Genomic DNA, 18,686 nt, shown 5'->3' with positions numbered 1-18,686 from the left:
TATTGTTAGTGTTAGTATATTTTATGTGTGGCCCAAGACAATTCTTCTTCCAATGTGGCTCAGGGAAGCCAAAAGATTGGCCACACCCGTCTAACTTGTTCACAAGAATCAGTCAAGTATTAGACCAGATGTGTGCTCTCTGAGGGTATGGGGCATCCTCTATCCAGCACCCTGAGGTCATAATCAGTCATTGCACCACAGGGCTCACATTAAACTGAGTGAAAGAAAGGATGATGATTTAAGAAGGATGAATGTGCCAGTTATCATCTGTGTACTGGCTAGACGATCCAAACCCAGTCCCCAAATCTGAGGATCATTATGGGATGCACATTTTGGCTATGTGCAAGGGTTTGAAGTCTGTACCAAGCCAATTGAAATGATATTTAGCAGAAGGATGTACTTTCATAAAGGTATTATTAATTCAGGATGACATATTTACTTGTCAGAGTTGACTATTTGTGATGAAGTGAAATGCTTTCCTATGATCTTCCAATCTTTGTATCATCAAAATTACAATGCCAGTTAATATGGTATACTCAGAATATTTTAAATAACTTTATTCTTAAATTTAACAAGCTCTTATTAGAAATGCTTTGGTATCAATACAATAGAAAATGCTGGTTTTCCCTCACTGAATCATATCAAGTAACTGGAAAAGTTACACATTTGTTCTCCCCAGCTTTTTGGGAAATTTTCACAAATAATGACTACTACTTATTCACATGGCTTAATATGGTACACTGTAATGATAACTTTTTGGACTTTAGAAAAAATAAACAAAATATCCAGAAGAGAAATTTGCAAATGCTTCTTAGTGTCTTCTCCAAAGGATGTTTATGTAGGCAATACACCTCTTAGATCACTTTTTTCCCCAGCTTTGCCATTCTCATTCTTAAAGCTGCAATAAAAGAAAAAAAGAGAGTTATAAAAAATCCTCAATTTTTACACTAAATGACCATTCATAGAATGCAGGAAAGTTTAAACATACCTCAGATGGTTTTATCCAACAATGTGAGCATTGATTTAGTAGCACAAAAAGATAGTAGAAATAATAAGCTATGGTTAACTTAGGGCAGAAGCAGGTTCAGAACTAGAAGGAACCTATTTCTACAAAGATTAGAAAAATTAGTAGAGCAAACACAGCACAAGTGGAACAAATACAGGATTAGTGCACAATTTCCCTGTTAGCCATACAAATATATTCCTACAGGTTGATGATTGTGTTTTACACACATTTCTGAGCTACATACTGCCAAAATAAAAAGGTGGGGACACTTAAACTCTATTTCATGACTGTGTTTGCTTTTAGCTCATTAAATTTCCTTTCCCAAAGGAGCTCTGGCCTTTGGATATACAATAAGAAAAACAAATTTCTTTATGAATGAAATAACATGAACCAGTAATTAACAGTTATTATAAAATGTCTTTGTCAAGATATAAGTGAGTGATTATAAAATGTCTTTGTCAAGATATAAGTATGCTTTAAAATGGCAAATATATCTTTTTGGATATATTCTTCTGCTAATAATATATTGAATGTAGAAAGCATTTTTTTAAAATGTAGATTTAGAATGTATAACACTCTTCTGGTATTCTGGACAAGTATGTTGGTGTTCTATCCTTATTATTTAGGATTTCAGTGTATAGCTGCCTTAGTCATGTTCCAAAAGTTTAGAAATGCTTTCAAGGCACTGATCTAAATATTATAATAATGATCTAATATTACATTCACATGTAATATGGCCCAAGAACCAGCTATGTAACTGATTGCACAATTTTGTTTAATTAAAAAATAAAATGGAAGATATGTTTTTCTCATTTCTATGCCATATACTGGTTACCCTTTGACAATGGAAATGACCCCATGCCTAAGAAGCCTTTTTGCACAAATACGAGAAGGGATGGGATCTAATTCTGTAACAAGACCATGATCATTTTAATTGTCACTCCACTTATATGAAATATTTCCATTTCAATAATGTTAAAGAGCATTATTTCCCTGAAACTGTAAGAGGGATGATCATTTCTAGTGGCAGGGCCAAGAGTCTTCCCTAGAATTTAGGATGAGCTGAGAGAATGTGCTCTGTAGCAAGCAGGTCTCAATTGCTGGGAGAGGCTGTAGTTACATGGCAGAAGGTGAACAGAAGGCAGAAGGTAAGACTTTATGAAGTTTCCACTGTTGGATTTTATGGGCCTCTACCTTGCCCCTACCAACAAAAGAGAGTAGGAGTGAGGAGCTTTTTAAGAGTCTCAAGTCAGGGGCAAACTGCTTTTTCTTATAGTCATTCCTCACCGTAAAATTCCATAAATCAGGCACCTTCTGTGTGCTGTGGACATTCAGAGAAGTTTGCTAGAGTCTGCTTTCCTTTCTCTCCTTTTTTCAAGCCTATGGCAAGTACATGGTGTGAGTTCCAGTAAATGGACGGGGCCAGAGCATGTTGGCAACAGAAGGCTTGGTTTAGCATCTGAAAACCCTGGGCCATCAGCTCTCCTTTTTACTCCTATTTTCTGCTGTTCTCTGATCCCTGCCTCTTCTTCGCATAGCAATTCAGATGCATGGTTTCAGCTGACCGAACTTGGTGGTCTCCTTACTCTCAGTATCCCTTGGACCCCAATGGCTGTTGCAGATTGGCAATCAGCACCAATAGCATGTCAGCTCCCAGAGCTGAGGTCCCCACCACTTCATCCTGGAATGCCACTGACATCTCTAAGAGGACAGAACAGAACTGGAAGTACAAGACTAGGTTGGTGAGGACTACCAAAGAAAGCCAGCTACTACCCCCTGATTGGTGGAGATAGCAGTGAGCTCCCAAGCAAAGCTGGCTGGGGCCATGCAATGGTGGAAGTGTCTGGCATTGAGCTTTATCTTATGAACCTGTTATATTTACATTAGCAGATGGACATAATGTTGCCTGAATTTTCTATCATGTCTTACTCTGTTCAAAATTTTGACTAACAAATCTTGTCTTTAAAATCTCCAGGCTCTACCTTTTTCCATTTCTTTCTTCTTCCTGCTGTTTTCCAAATTAAAATTTCTCTTAGATAAGGCATTGATAACCATATTTGTACTATGGGAAAAGAGACTAACAATTCTTAACTATTATGCCTACCAGGGCTATTTATCTTAAACAGGTGATGTATACCACAGATAAAGGAATTGACCTAAATGGTGAGTTTTCAAGTATCATAAGCATTTTTTGGGGGGAGTTAGGGGAAGCAGCGCAACCCATTTGGTGTTTGTGAAATTGAAATGCATAGGTAGTTATGTATTCTGTGTATATGTATGGCCCCTGAGGGCATATGACACTGTGACTTACTTATTTTAAAAACCCATTTAAAAAAATACACATCAGCTCTGTAGTGTGTATGCTGAATTGGAAAACAGCAATGTAAAACAATATCATGGTGGAAGGCAAGGAATTTGGAGCATTCTGTTTGTAAGATACTTTGATTGATAGTACAGAACTCTGTATTGTTACTTTGTCTGGAATAGGTTTTCCTGTTTTCATTGTTTTAGTTCAGGGGCATGATTAGTGTTGTCTGGAAATGTTAGTCACTTCCTGTCATTTTCCATGGGGTGAATGTGTTGACAAGGTTAGAGGGGAAGAAATAAGGGTGTTCAGGAGGAGCCGGCTAACATCCTAGTTCAGAAACGGGAGGTTTTATAGTGGATAATGCCACTACTGTTGACCATAAACAGCATGTTCCTCTTTTCTGTCTTCTGTGTTTTTCAGTTTTAAAATGAGTTTAAGATGGCAAAGTTTGATCAGTGAACAAAGCTCTTTCTTAAAATGGAAAGAAACTTAGTATCTGCAACTTTCCATTGTGGGACATACCAGTCAACTCTGAGGAAGTTATATACGTGTACACTTTCCAAAAACTTAGAAATTCTTCAGGTAATTAAATTTATCTTTGGGATACCTACTTTAACTACTTAAAATAATGGGAGAGGGTTCATTTTACTGTATTATTGGCAACCTAATACTGGGTTAATGGGGTATAGAGGAAGAAATATTATTGAATTATGCAGGTGTTACCATACTTCCATACAATTATCAGGTTCTACTTGTGAAATTAGGCTGTACTTAATATTTATTGCTTTTTAATGAGAATCCTTCCATTAGAGACATTTAAAATTACTATCCCTAGCAGAAACATAGAAGCCATATGTCTAGGTAATTTGATTTACATCTTTAGCCGAGGTGAGTACAGCTATTATAACTGATTTTGTCAGGTTCTTATTTATTCTTTATACATGATAACTAGAATATAACATTAAAGTCATAACAAGGAATCTAAAATTGGGAAGCTATCACTTTTGTAGGAAAAAAGTGTTAAAAGTTATTTTCTATTCAATGCTAAAATAGCTGGTTGGCTGTAAAGCTATAAAAATTTTACAAAGAATGAGAAATGCAAATATATAGAAAATAGAAAAGATAAATATGCTAAGTTGGGGAAGACTATGCAAAGTTAAAGTTTATAGAAAAGACAAGATAAAGTAAGGTTCTATTTTAAAATGTAGAAAAATTAGGGAAATAAAATTAATGAAACTATAGAAGTGTAGAGAAACAAGATACAGCAAAGTAATAAAATGCTCTGAAAATAAAATTTGTTTCTTGTATTTTGTTTCAAAATTAAGGCAATTTGTTAACTTACATAAGAAGTTTAAATCACTGTGAGGCACAAATAAAATGTCATCAGATTCTAGTGGGGAAAGATATGTAATTGATGATCCAACATATTAGTGACCCAAATACACTCACAAGCAGCACCATACCCTGATACAAGATGAAATTCAAGTTATTGAAGTTCATCAATACAATATCAAATAAGGCAATAATTTATTTTTACTTTCTTTATCTTTTGAAATGACTGAATCACTTTACGGGGGTGACAATAATTCCTATCAGCATTAATAAAAAAACTCAGTGCATATGAGTTTTATGAGGTGGTCAAAGAAGCCTGAAAGCAAGACTGTGTTAGCACAAGAGAAGCGGGTCACATGACAGAACAGCAGTAGCATGCCTTGTCATTTTTATTACCTGTTAAGGATGGATCCTCAGTCCCATCTCCAGTTGTCTGAACATCAAATGGGGAATGGTGGACAGGGCTGCCTAAGCTTTCTTCTTGCTCTTTCAGAGACATGGAATTTTTGTGGGGAGATTTATAATTTGTGTTTTCATGAGGACTAGTTTCTAATCTTTTTCTAGGAAGTGGTGTTGGTTTGGCTGGCTGGTACACCTGACTATGAGGAGCTATGGGATGGTAGGATGGTTTCTCAGCTTCTCCTTCATCCTCCTCCTCCTCACCATCAATCACAACCAGCTCAGCATGGATGATCCCATCATATCCTGTCAGAAGCTTCTTGTTTTCTTCATTGTCTTCTGCCTGCTTATACCCCATGAAGATCATTGTCACTGGTTCTGTATCATTTATGTCAGGAGGCAGGGAATGAACGATATTATATCTGATATCTTCCTCGTCCTCCTGACAAGTGGGTGAAGAATTCTGGTGTTCAGATTTCCCAAATACTGTCTCTCTGGGGCTCAGCCTTGCCTTTGGAGAGGGCGCCTTTTTGTCCTGTATGACATTTGATTCTTCGCAAGGAATTATCAGCCTCTTTTGTGGGGTGTGTACTGTCTCTTCTTCTTGTTGAATCACTGATCGGGGGTGAGGTACTGGCCGAATGGGACTGATATGATTGAAGCTGTTGCTCCTTTCCTTGGAAAGTCCATCGTCCATATTGTGTATGGATTCATTTACATCAATGCCCAGTCCATTAGTTTTAATCTTTATCCTTTCTTGAAAGTTTGGTCCAGGGGTCACCGTTTCTCTCTGTGGGGTTGTAGGCCTATAAAAAGGATTGGCATATACAGGCTCATGATACTCCGTTGGGGATTTAGAGTTTCTCTCTGAGGCTTGTCTCAGAAGTTCCTCTACTTCAACTGGTGCCAGGCCATCGGTGCCGTTGTATGCTGCACTGTGATTAGAACTTACTGCATATACTGACTTTTGCCCATCGTCATACACTTTTATTCCTGTGCCTTTAAAGTCATCTGATGGCAGAGGTATTGAAGACAGAACTGTACTTTCTCCAGTCTTCAAGTCTTTTTCAACTTTAATTTCCATGGCATATAAAGCTGTTAAGAAACAAATTCGATCGTTGATTTAGTTAACTTTTCTTTTATAAACTCATCTGCTTTCACAGTGTTTATTTTTATATTAAGTATACCCTTCGTGTTCTTTTATGTGAGATGTTGTCTATTTTTTAAATTTCTGACTTTACTCATTAATGATATTATGACCAAATGTAATAACATGGGTTTTTGTGTAATGGTGAATGGAGTTATTACTAAAAAATGGAAAATGTGGAAGCAGAGAAGTTGATTAGAGAAGATAAGCTAATGGTTCCAAATAGTAAAGATTTCACCGGGGAATCAAAAGATAACCTCTTTCCTATTAATAAATTCAATGAGATAGATGTATTTTCTTTTGCATTTCTCAATGGGCAGAATCATTCTCTTCTTTGTCAAGAAGAATGTGTTGCATTATGCATCACAGTGGGTAAAGTGCCTAGCACAGTATATTTTGTAAAGTTACATCCTTACTGTACAGGCCAGCAGCCTGGTGAAATTGCAGAGGCGTGTTCTAAAGTTTTCACAATGGAGAGGCCATTTAAATGTAGAACTGGGATGGAAAAGGGAGGAAGAAGGCTAGAATCACACGCTTCTCTTTCTGCCCTGTTTCTTTTCATTTTCACTCCCATTTTCAAGTAGAGGAAGGGCTAAACATAGAGCAATATCAGCTGCACTGAAACAAATGGACTGGAGAGAACTGGGGAAGCTGAGATTTGCTTCATGACCCAGGTAAGATCCCTATGGCTGGAATTTCAACTGGAAAAGTAAAGAAAATAGGATTCTGTGCAAAATTACAGCGTGACAATGCTTGCTTTCGTTGTGTCCCCCCACCTATCTTTCTGAACCCCTTTTGCATTTCTTTACCTCCTCTATAGCCTATAGGCCAGTAGTTCCTGGCCTTCCTCGACTGCCCAAGAAAAACTGCAGTATCCTCATATGCACTCTCCCTGTCCAGCTTCTCTGCTTTATTCTCTGCATTGCACTTCCTGCCATGAAATATTTAGTGAATGCCTACTATGTGCCTAGCTGAACTTGGCACATAGTAGGCATTCACTAAATATTTGCAGATAGCAGTCATTTATTCATTCATTTATTCATTCATTTGTTGAATGAATAAATGACTGCTATCTGCAAATAAAGAATAGCTTTTCCTTCCACTCTAAAATTCAAAGGTTTCCTTTCTGCTCTCATACAAGCCTTCATTTTTCCAGAAGCTTTGAAACATTAGTTTTATGTAAGTCAATCTCCCATGGAGGTAAATAAGGCCTGAACTTCCTGAAGGAATAATTTCGTTTTCAAAAAAGATCTTAGTAACCCCCAAGGAGTTTCTATTGAATGGAATATGTCGGGAGAAATCTTTTTTGTCCAGGGAAGCTTTGCTTTCAAGAACTTCTTGTCTCTTTCAGGTCTTTATCTTCCTTATCCCTGTCTGGTTTGTTAGGGAATAAAACGCATGGAATAAATGCTACTAATATACCCTCATTATCCTCACCTATGCAGTGACTCACATACCTTATGAGACTTTGTAAAATGGACCACTGCCTAACCTGGAAGAATAATATGTCATAGCAAGTTGTGGATATTTGACACTGTAAAATCTGAAACTAAGAACATGCCCTTGGACACCGATTTCTCATATACCTTTCCTATTTTGTTCATCATCTTCTATTTCTTCATTTATTTCCTTCCTTAACCTAGAAGGTATGTAGGACTTTGGAAGGTCAGGGATATTAGCATAGATGTCCTCAATTGACTCTGTAAAATTAATATGAATTCAAAATACATTTAGAATATATTTATAACAATGGGAAAAATTTCAAATTACCAAAAAACTTAAACATAAAGTAAGTTATTCAAAAACATACCTTCTGATCTTTCTTTCTTTTCCACCTTCACAGACTATAAGAAAAAAGAATTCTCCGTGATTAATACAGTTTAAAAAACAGAATCTAAATGTGGATATGCTTTAAAAAATTATATAGTATTTGTTGATTCATTTTTGAGAGAGAATTACAGTTTTAAAATTGGGTAATGCTCACTCTTATTATGTCTTCTGTGGTCCGTTCAATTGACTTTAGTTTCTTTAAAATGGCCTCTTCCTTCGTTGAGATTTGCAGTTCAGCTTTTTCAAGATCTTGGATCTCTTTCTCAAGCCTGACAACAAAAAGATACACTTTTTTTTTTTTTTTGCTTAACATAGCACAAATGCAGAGTTCTCAAATATATCTTCCCCATATATAAACTTTCCTTGGAATATGCATGTAACTAGCCAGACACCTTCTAAGAACATAATGTCACATTTAGCATCACACCACGCATCATACTTAATACACAGAAGGTACCTAACGCCCGACTTTGAACAATTTCCAAGTTTTCTTTTTTTGACAAAGGAACATATTTGGTAAAGCCCTTGACCTCTGCTCCATTTTCTTCATTGTAATTACTAATGTTACTTCCAAATAAAAGAGATTTTAAAATACAGAGACATAAGTTTAAAGATGTACCGAAAGAAATGGTATATTTGTAGTTATTACGCAGTTCACCAGTTTTTCATATCCAAGTCACCATATAAATTATTTGGAGAAAACATTATTAAACTGACTTAATAATCATAGCCATTTAATACTTAAAATTCTTGCATATTCTGTCATTGAAAATTACACTTTGATTTAATTTCAGTTTCCTAAGAGTTGGGCCATATTATAGTGAGTAGGGTAAAGAGACGTGGAAATGGACCAAATCTAGGCACAGTAGCTTCAACTGCTGCTGTTTCTAGAGACTACTTTTTCTGAGGGGATAAAACAGGCACATATAGCCTGACACAGTATAAGTAACTTACAACGACAAAGAGACAGACATTTGAAATGGGACGGTTGCAAGCATTCTGAACTGGTACCTTGGCCAGCATACAGCTGCATGTCAGATTCAAATAAACTCCAGGGGGCAGCATCGTGACCTCTGCTCTATAAAAACATACAGCCACCGGCAATCACGCATGAAGGCTGGCCCTTGGCAGTCACGTAACACACATAGTTTCTCAGCCAAATACACTAAGGCTCTAAAGTCAGCTGCCTCAGAGGATGGCTGATTAGATTCAGCAGCTGGTCCAGGAGATGACAGCTGTGGATATTCATGTCAGCTAAGAGAACTGTCAGTTTTCTTGGCTTCCTTCTTGAAGATGGTCATGGGCCTGGCAGCTCAAAAACGCTGCACTATTATCACGCCAATAAAAGCCCAAGAGATGGTCAGCTTGCTAGCTCTTTGCTCATTGCTTCAGTTTCAAAATTCTTACTTTGCTGCTGCCTCTGGCCATTGGTAGTTTGCCATTTATAACTGAGGTTTTCTTGCATACCACAGACCTTTAAGTGAAATAAATGGAGTAACCTCTGGTTTTTTAGAAGTTACTGAACTGTGACTGCCATTTTATTGAACTTCCTCCATATCCATGGCAGCACCTTTACCCTTCAGCAGAGCTGTGGGGATATATGTTGGTCCAGTTTATTAAATGGGAAAGCTCCGCACTGAAAGTGATAAATCCAGGTGCGGTCCTGTCTCTGCTACTTACTTCTTATAAAAGCCAATTCTTTTAACCTCTCTGAAACCCATTTTTTTACCCTGTACAGATATTTGGTGACATTAAGAGATGATGTATTTGAAAGCACATTGAGTACAGTTGATATCAGATGCAAGTTTGTTATGATATAATTTTTAAAGGTTTTCTGCAACACACTATGTGTCATTCCCACAGGGTCCTTACCTAATTTGCCTCTTAGAGACAGTCTACAAAGGGAAGTCTTTTGGTAGAAGACAGGAAGGTTCAAATCATTGCTGCAAGCAGCTCTTGGACATCAGAACCTAGCTGTGGAATCTGGCGGACCTGGGTTTGAATCCTGTCTCATCTGCCAGTTTCCTGTGTGACCTTGGACAAGTCACCTGACCTCATAAGACTCAGTGCTGGGCCGGGCAAGGTGGCTTATGCCTATAATCCCAGCACTTTATGAAGCTGACGCAGGAAGATTGCTTGAGCCCAGGAGTTAGAGATGAACCTGGGCAACATAGTGAGACCTCAGTCTCTACAAATAACAAAAACATTAGCTGGTCCTGCACCTGTGGTCCCAGCTACTTGGGAGTCTGAGTTGGGAGGATTGTTTGAGCCTGAGCAGTTGAGCTTGCAGTGAGCCATGATCACACCATTGCACTCCAGCCTGGGCAACAGAGTGAGATCTAGTCTAAAAAAAAAAATACTTGTTGTCTTTATTGATTTATTCTTTTAAAAATATTTACTTAGCATCTACTTTGAACCAGGCACTCTTCTATATGCTGGGGATCTTACAGTGACCAAAACAAAGTCCCTGCATTCAAGGAGTTTACATTCTAGTGGGAGACAATACAGGAGCTGGCAACCTTTTTCTATAAGGAGCCAGATACTAAATATTTTAGGGTTTGCGGTCCACATATGCTTTCTCTTGCATATTCATCTTTTTTCCCATTTTTCTTTTGTAGCCTTTTAATAATATAAAAACATTTTTTAGCTATGTCTGTAGAAAATCAGGCCAGGGCTAGATTTGGTCCTGGGCCATAGTTTGCCAACCCCTGCATTAATAAATGTGTAATAGAATATGTATATATTGCAGACACACACACATATATGTGTATATCTATATATATAGATACATGCACACACATTTATGAAGAAAAAACATTTTTGATGAAAAAGCAGGATAGGGGCTATAAACAGCAGGATAAGAGTAAAGAGAAAGATGGGGAAGGGGGCACTATTTCACACAGTGTGGTGAGGAAAATTCTCTCTGATAAAGTGTCCTTTGAGCAGAGACAGGAAGGAAGTGAGAGCAGGAGACATGAGGGTTTCAAGGGGAGTGTGCTCCAGAGAGATGGAAGAGTAACTACAAAGCTTGGAGGAAGAGCTGATGGAGTAGAAAGGTGAAATGAAGTCAGAGAGGAGGCAGATGGCCAGATATACAGGGCCTTGCATATGAATGCCTTTTGGGAAGCCATGGGAATTTTGAAGAGCCAAAACATGGTATGACTTGAAATGTAAACAGTTACACTGGCTGCTGTGTGAAGACTAGACCGGATGGGGCAAATATGGAGGTCAGTTGTCCTAAAAATGTAGATGAAGATGGCATAGTCCAGATGTTGGTTGCCAGTAGAAGGGTGAGAAGTGGTTGGATTATGGAAATATTTGAGAGAAAGAGCTGCCAGAATTTGTTGATGATTACATGCAGGGGATAAGAGAAAGGGAGATGTCAAGGTGATTCCAATGTTTGTGACCTGAATCATTGGAAACATGCAAATACAATTGGCTGAACAGAAATCTGGGAGACAGAACAAAGGGGATTTGTGGGGGATGTGTTAAATTTGAGACAATCAATTGTGATACGGATTGGATGTACAAGACTGGAGCTCAGAGAAATCTGGGTTTAAAGATATACGTTTGGGAGTTGGTATTTATACATTTGGGAGTTGGTATTTATAACTTTCCTAGAAAGTGAGGGAGATAAGAATTCTAAGGACTGAATCTGGGGCAATGAAACATTTAGAGGTCTGGCCAATGTTAACAACTTCACAGGGTTTTCTTTTCTTTCTTTCTTTTTTTGGAGATGGAGTTCTCTCTCTGTCACCCAGGATGGAGTGCCAGGGTGCAATCTCAGCTCACTACAACCTCTGCCTCCTGGGTTCAAACAATTCTCCTCACTGAGCCTCCTCAGTAGCTGGGACTACAGTATTGCACCACCACACTTGGCTAATTTTTGTATTTTTAGTAGAGAGATGGGTTTCACCATGTTGGCCAGGCTGGTCTCAAACTCTTCACCTCAAGTGATCCACCTGCTTCCACTCTCCAAAGTGCTGGGATTACAGGCATGAGCTACTACCCCCAGTGACTTCAGCTAGCTTCTTCCTGTCTCTGTCCCTTTCTTTTCCTGGGGCACAGAGACAAAGCTTTTGGTCTGGTTGGCCGTTGACATTTTAGGGAATTTTGAAACACACTGGTGTTTGTTGTTGTTTCTCTCTGAAGATAAAGCCTTGGGTAATGTAATGCCTTATGATTTGTCTTGAGAATATCTTTAGACTAATACGGTAAAAATATGAGGTTGAAAGCCTACAAACCTCATCAGCATATCTGCTAATGAATGTTTTTTTGAAGGTTTTCAAGTCAGTAGGTGAAAGTTGCATTAATAAGTGGCTGTGGTCTCACAATACATCATGACATGTTTGTGAAAACTAAACATGAATAAACACCTCCCTCCCGTTCTTTATCACTTAGTCACAGCCAACTCTGAGCTAAAAAGGATAACTAGGAAGCATCTTGGTACTATTTACTTAGAATCACAAACCTCTGACAGGAGATGCCTACTGATGTAGAACATTTCTTAAAATTTCCACCTCAGTGCAAAACTTGATTTCTTATTTTTGTGTGTTGATTTGATACTTTTAATATTTACGGACAATATAGATATCAGATGAATGTTAGAGATTTGCTGCTCTAGAAAAGCTTTCTGAAGGATCGGAATGCCAATGGAAATGATGAGGGGCTTAGAAAGTATAACTGAGAGTAAGGAATTGGATGCTGCCCAAACCCCCCAACCCCCTCCATTTGGTCAGAAGTCAGCGGCAGCCCAGCAATAGAGAAGAGGAGGTTTGACAACCCCTGCACGAGATAATACACTGAATTTTTGAGCACTGACTGTCCTTTAGGAGCATAAAACAGAAATTGCAACTACTAGGCAGGGCAATTTTTATATATCTAGCACAGTGGTTCGTAACCAGACGCGATTTTGCTCCTTGGGGATGTTTGGCAAAGTCTGGAGACATTTTTGCTTCTCATCACTTGGCAGGGGGAGGAGGGGGGTGTTGCTGAAAGCTAGTGGGTAGAGGCCAGGATGGTGCTAAATGTCTTGTCATGCCCAGAACAGTTTCCTCACAGCAAAGAATTATTTAGTCCAAAGTGTCGATAGTGCTGGGATTGAGGAAACCTGGGTACCGAAAAGAATACCTGATGTCTGAGCACAATGGCTTATCCCTGTAATCCCAGCACTTTGGGAGGCCAAGGTGAGCGGATCACGAGATCAAGAGTTCGAGACTAGCCTGACCAATATGGTAAAATCCCATTTCTACCAAAAATACAAAAATTAGCTGGGCATAGTGGCACAAGCCTGCAATCCCAGCTACTCAGGAGGCTGAGGCAGGAGAATCGATTTAACCTGGGAGGCAGAGGTTGCAGTGAATTGAGATTGCACTATTGCACTCCAGCCTGGGCAACAGAGTGAGACTCCATCTCAAAAAAAAAAAAAAAAAAAAAGCCTGGTATAGTATAAGTTCTTGATATGTACTGTATAAGTTCTTGATATGTACTGTAAAAGGAATTTGTTTTTATTCATTTCTTTGATATTTAAAATTTTTCCTCATTATTTCTTCCCATTCCAATATACATACACGTTTGTGTATCTATTCTTTTCATTGTTCAATGACCATTCATAGTTAAGAGAATATTCAGCCCTGATTTAAAGCTTAAACAATGCAAGACTTAAATTAGGGACTCATTCCTAATCTCTTTCCAAAGGTAGTTTTGGAGAAGAGAAAAAATATGGTAAGTATAAATGAAGTATTGGGGAAATATATATATATATATATAGATACACACACATACACGCATGCACACATATACATGTATGCATGTATATACATATGCACATATATGTGTATTTATGTGTGGGTGTATATACATATATATGTACAATTACAATTTTTTCAAATGGAAAGCTTTTGGGGAGGTTACCATGGGCTAACTCTCTAACCTTCACATGCCTATCTTTCAGTTGATGGGTTAGAATTTCCATAAGTGCTGCCATCCCCGTCTTTAGAAGGTATTACCTTTCAGAATGGGAATTGAGCTCCTTGAAATGCTGATTCAGTTTGGCGAGGAACAGGCAGCAGAGAAAGAGAATTACCCTTCTTGGTGCCTCCCAGGCTGTTAGGTGGGGCTTGACGGATGAATCAGTACCTCTCACAATTTCTGAGAGATGGTGGGCAGGTATCACGTGCCAATTTAGATAAGCAGAGTACATGAAAAAGGATTTGTAATGCTATCCATTATTGGAATCTTTCTTCTCCTTGCCTATTTGCTGGGGAAAAAGAGGGTTATTTTCAAGAGCTCCCTCGGTAAAAGCAGGTACAGTTCATTTCATGAACTGTTGTAGTAATAACCTCCCTTAATCATCACGAGATAATGTCTCCAATCCAATTCCAACATGCAATTTTTTGTCTTGGAAAAAAGGACAGCACATAAATGCTGGATGCATCAGGAAGAGGTTATTTCAGAAGGCAATTTTTCTGCTGCTAAGGGTCCATTTATCTCTCTCAGCTTTTGGTGGAGTTAACAAGGACTCACAATCTGATAGCGTTTGCCATTAGGGGCCAAACAGACTGAAACTCATGAGGAAAAAAAACCACACAAACCAAAATTCAAATGTCGTCATCCTACCTCTTGGTACTTCATGTGTTAGCATTTATAACATTTAACATGTATTGCATATTTACATTGCACCAGGCAGTGGCCTGTTTCATCCTTCCAGCAACCCCCGTGAGCCCTGCTGTTAGTTCCAATTGACAGATGAGCAAGCTGGGTGCCTAGAAAGGCAACCGGCTTGGAGGCTCACAGGCTGCCTGCGGCAGGATGGAATTTGGAATCAGGTCTTTACTTACAGAGTCTGAACTCTTAACTCCTCTCCAATTAGCCACTGTAGAAAGAAAACTTAAAAATATTGATTCTTAAGAACTTAGACACAACATTCATTTTGCTCAGCAGTATAAAGGGATTTTTTTACCTCCTATGATAATAAAGGAAGTGAAGAGAGAAATGATAGCTGGGGCCCAGCAGTGTGTAAGTGTTGACCCCTTACATATAAGGGTAATACTTCTATCCTAATCTTCCTTAGGGTTATTTTGCTGTATTGGGGATTTTTCTGCTCAGTGGGTTAGTCCATCTAACAAGGATTAAAGTCTGGGCTTTATCTTTTTTTTGGCTGCTTGACTTTGGTTCTTGGTAGGAGTTCTTAGAACAGTCTCCTTCAAAGAATCTGGGCTTTCCTAAGCTAATGCTACTTTACAGCAAGACTTGAGGTCAGAAAAAAAAGTCTTTTCTTTGCTTGCACACAAGATAGCGTTGTTCAAAGTAATTGAAGCAGTAGGTCTTAAATATAAAGCTGGCTAATGCAATTTGATTATTTTACTGCAGTTTCAATGTAACCACCAGTGCTAGGTATGAATTTAAGTTTATGACTGGCTCTTAGCTATATACGTTGAAGGGACTGATGAATTACTTGGTTTCAATAGCCCAAACTCTTCTATTAAAAGCCAGGACTACACCTAAAGAGAGGGTCCAATGGCTATGTCTCTGGGATAGACTGAGTCAGCAGGTGTTATGACACTACTGATGTACCTCTGAGGCCAGTTGATAGAAGTGCTAGGGCCAATCCCTCGCTGCTGACATTCCCCAAGCTAGATAAAGAGAAATATACATATGTACGTATATATTTTTTTTTTTAGGAGATGAGGTATCCCTGTGTTGCCCAGGCTTGTCTTTAACTCCTGGGCTCAAGTGATCCTCCCACCTTGCCTTGGCCTCCCAAAAAGCTGGGATTGCAGGTGTGAGCCACCATGCCCAGCTGGATCCAGTTTCTTTCAGAACTCACAGGCTCTCAGAATGTTTTTGCCTCCGATAAGTATTGAATTCTGCCTACAGTGGTGAGCAGTTCTAACTTGATTCTTCCCTTGGACCAGAGATGCTCTTCCCTTTCTTCCCCACTAAATCTTGGGAGAACAGAAAACAGTTGGTGCTTTACCTATATTTTGTGAGTTTTTGTGTGAAGGCCCACTTTCTCAGGAGATGAAAATACTTTTTCCTCCAGTTTTACCCATGGAAACAGAAAATAAACCCATCTCAAAGCTAATGCACTTGGCTTAATCATTTAACCCCTCCAAGCTTGTTTTCTCATTTAGGGAATAATAACAGTATTCACCAAAGGTTGTCTTAAGGAGATAATTGAGCTACTTGTTCATAAAATCCTACAACAGGGCTTGAGGTAGAGGAATTCCTTAATAAAGATGAGTTACTGGGCCAGGTGCGGTGGCTCACACCTGTAATCCTAGCGCTTTGGGAGGCTGAGGTGAGTGGCTAATTTGAAGTCAGGAGTTTGAGATCAGCCTGGCCAACATGGTGAAACCCATCTCTTCTAAAAATACAAAAATTAGCTAGGCATGGTGGTGTACACCTATAATCCCAGCTGCTTGGGAGGCTGAGGCAGGGGAATCATTTGAACCTGGGAGGTGGAGACTGCGGTGAGCAGAGGTTGCAATGAGTTCATGCCACTGTACTCCAGCCTGGGCAACAGAGTGAGAGTCTGTCTCAGAAAAAGAATAAAAATGAGTTACCCTTTTCTCTTTCTTAGTTTGCTTGGGAGAGGAGGACCGTCTGTGACAACCCCACTGGAAGACAAAAATCTACCAGGTCCATTCCGCTGTTAGATCTGCAACTTTAGCAAGCATGGTACTAATATAGCTTCAGGGACACACCTGTCCTTGAAAATACTATTCTAAACAGAAAATCTCAACAGTGATCCAGCATGATCAGAAGAGTTATAATAATATGTACGGGGATGATGTGTATTTAGTAAACATGGGCAGAAAGAACATACTAGTCTTTTTTGACAACCTGCTGTTTTCTCTCTTTACACGCCACCCCCAATCCATTCTCCTTTTCTTCTCTTTAGTGATAGAACTCTCTCAGTTTTATATGACTTCTTGGCTACCTTGCTGTGGACTACATGTCCCAGTGTCCTTGGCATTCAGATGGTACCATGTGAGTAAATTCTGGCCAACAGGGTATTAGCAGAATTGACGTCTGCAACTGTCATGTCACGCCGTTAAAATAGAGCTGCTTGTCCTCCATTTATCTTCCCTTTCTGAAGTGGAATGCAGATGAGGTGGTGAGCTGGCTTTGACCATATAGACAAGGGCATCCCTTAGGAGGTAGCAAATCAACAAGACAGAAAGAAATAGGGCCTCTAGGCTGGGCACAATGGCTCACGCCTGTAATCCCAGAACTTTGGGAGGCTGAGATGGGTGGATCGCGAGGTCAGGAGATCGAGACCATCCCGGCAAACATGGTGAAACCCCATCTCTACTAAAAATACAAAAAAATCAGCTGGGCGTGGTGGTACACACCTGTAGTCCCAGCTACTCGAGAGGCTGAGTCAGGAGAATTACTTGAATCCAGGAGGCAGAGACTGCAGTGAGCCGAGGTTGCACCACTGCACTACAGCCTGGGTAGCAGTGCGAGATTCCGTTTCAAAAAAAAAAAACCAGAAATAGGACCTCTAGATAATCTCATGTAACTCTGATGCTCTCCTCTGCTTGAATGTCTACCAGTTAGGATTTGACGTATGTGAGAGAAATGGACCTTTCTATCTCATTAAGCCACTGCTCTTGAGGACTCTTTTAAAGTGACAAAACCAGTATGCTGACTATTGTGTAAACTTATGGGGAGTGAATTGTAGTGTGATAGATTTTAAGTGATTTTTCATAATTTTTTTCATTGATTTGCACAATTACTCATTTGTATCTTGCATTTCAGATAGTTAACTAGTAAAAACAGAAAAATTAATCAGTCTTTGCCTTCAGTGGTTAAAGGATTTGTATATTTCTAAAAAAAGTATCAAATCTAGTATGATTTGGGTTGACAGCTGGCTAATATTGAATGGTTAAGGTTAGCAGTGAAAAATGAAAGGTCTTTTTATTTTTTAAAATCATAGCTCATCTAAAATAATCTCTCTGGAAATTCAATGGCTACTATTGAGTATATACAGTTGACTTTAGTCAAGTTATCTTGACTGCAGTGTGTTGTCGTACGTAATAGGCAGATAAATTATTACTATGGGTCAGAGGTTAAAGATATTTCATCTTTATAGATAATTTGGCCAAAGGTAATGGCAAATTACGCTTTCTTAATAAAATTGAGGGTAATGTAATCTACTAGAAGGTGAGCTTTTTGTTTTACTCTTTAAAGTTGGGGTTTAATACATTTCATCAAGTGTATAACAAACCTTTATCAAGGAACTATTACATGTCACGCATATTTTCTTCACTCAGCTGAAATAAAATCATTATCTTAAGTTTAATAACTCAGAAACAGACAAATACCACGTGTTCTGACCTATAACTTGGTGTGAAGTAATGTGTATTTATGGACATATACAGTGGGATAATAGTAACTGGAGACTCAGAAGGGTGAGAGGGTAGGAGGGGTATGAGGGATGAGAAATTACCTAATGGGTACAATGAACATTATTTGGCTGATGATTGCACTAAAAGCCCAGACTTCACCACTATGCAGTATACCCATGTAACAAAACCACTTGTACCCCCATATCTACAAAAATTTTTAAAAAGTGCATATCAAAAAAGATAAAGAATAATTCAGTGCACAGACAGTAGGTAAGAACAAAAACTATCCAATATGGCTGGTGTCCT

General features: G+C 38.8%; 1 protein-coding gene across 2 annotated transcripts in view; it reads right to left on the bottom strand.

The window, feature by feature from the left end:
- Positions 1–526: 526 nt before the first annotated feature.
- The window catches only part of PALMD (palmdelphin), a 50,480-nt gene continuing 32,320 nt past the window's right edge, over positions 527–18,686 (bottom strand). For both annotated transcript variants that reach the window (XM_032262926.1, XM_032262927.1), the window contains exons 5-9: positions 8,177–8,291; positions 8,003–8,036; positions 7,779–7,892; positions 5,043–6,140; positions 527–898 (exon numbers count right to left, since the gene is read on the bottom strand). In XM_032262926.1, the coding sequence (XP_032118817.1) occupies positions 855–898; positions 5,043–6,140; positions 7,779–7,892; positions 8,003–8,036; positions 8,177–8,291 (1,405 nt within the window). In that variant the 3' untranslated portion in view covers positions 527–854. The remainder of the gene's footprint in view (positions 899–5,042; positions 6,141–7,778; positions 7,893–8,002; positions 8,037–8,176; positions 8,292–18,686) is intronic.

This window comes from Sapajus apella, unplaced genomic scaffold (genome assembly GCF_009761245.1).
Source record: "Sapajus apella isolate SASKATOON/1434 unplaced genomic scaffold, GSC_monkey_1.0 scaffold133, whole genome shotgun sequence".
NCBI lineage: Eukaryota > Metazoa > Chordata > Mammalia > Primates > Cebidae > Sapajus > Sapajus apella.
The sequence above is the reverse complement of the archived record's forward strand: the minus strand, read 5'-3'. Positions and strand labels throughout refer to the sequence as shown.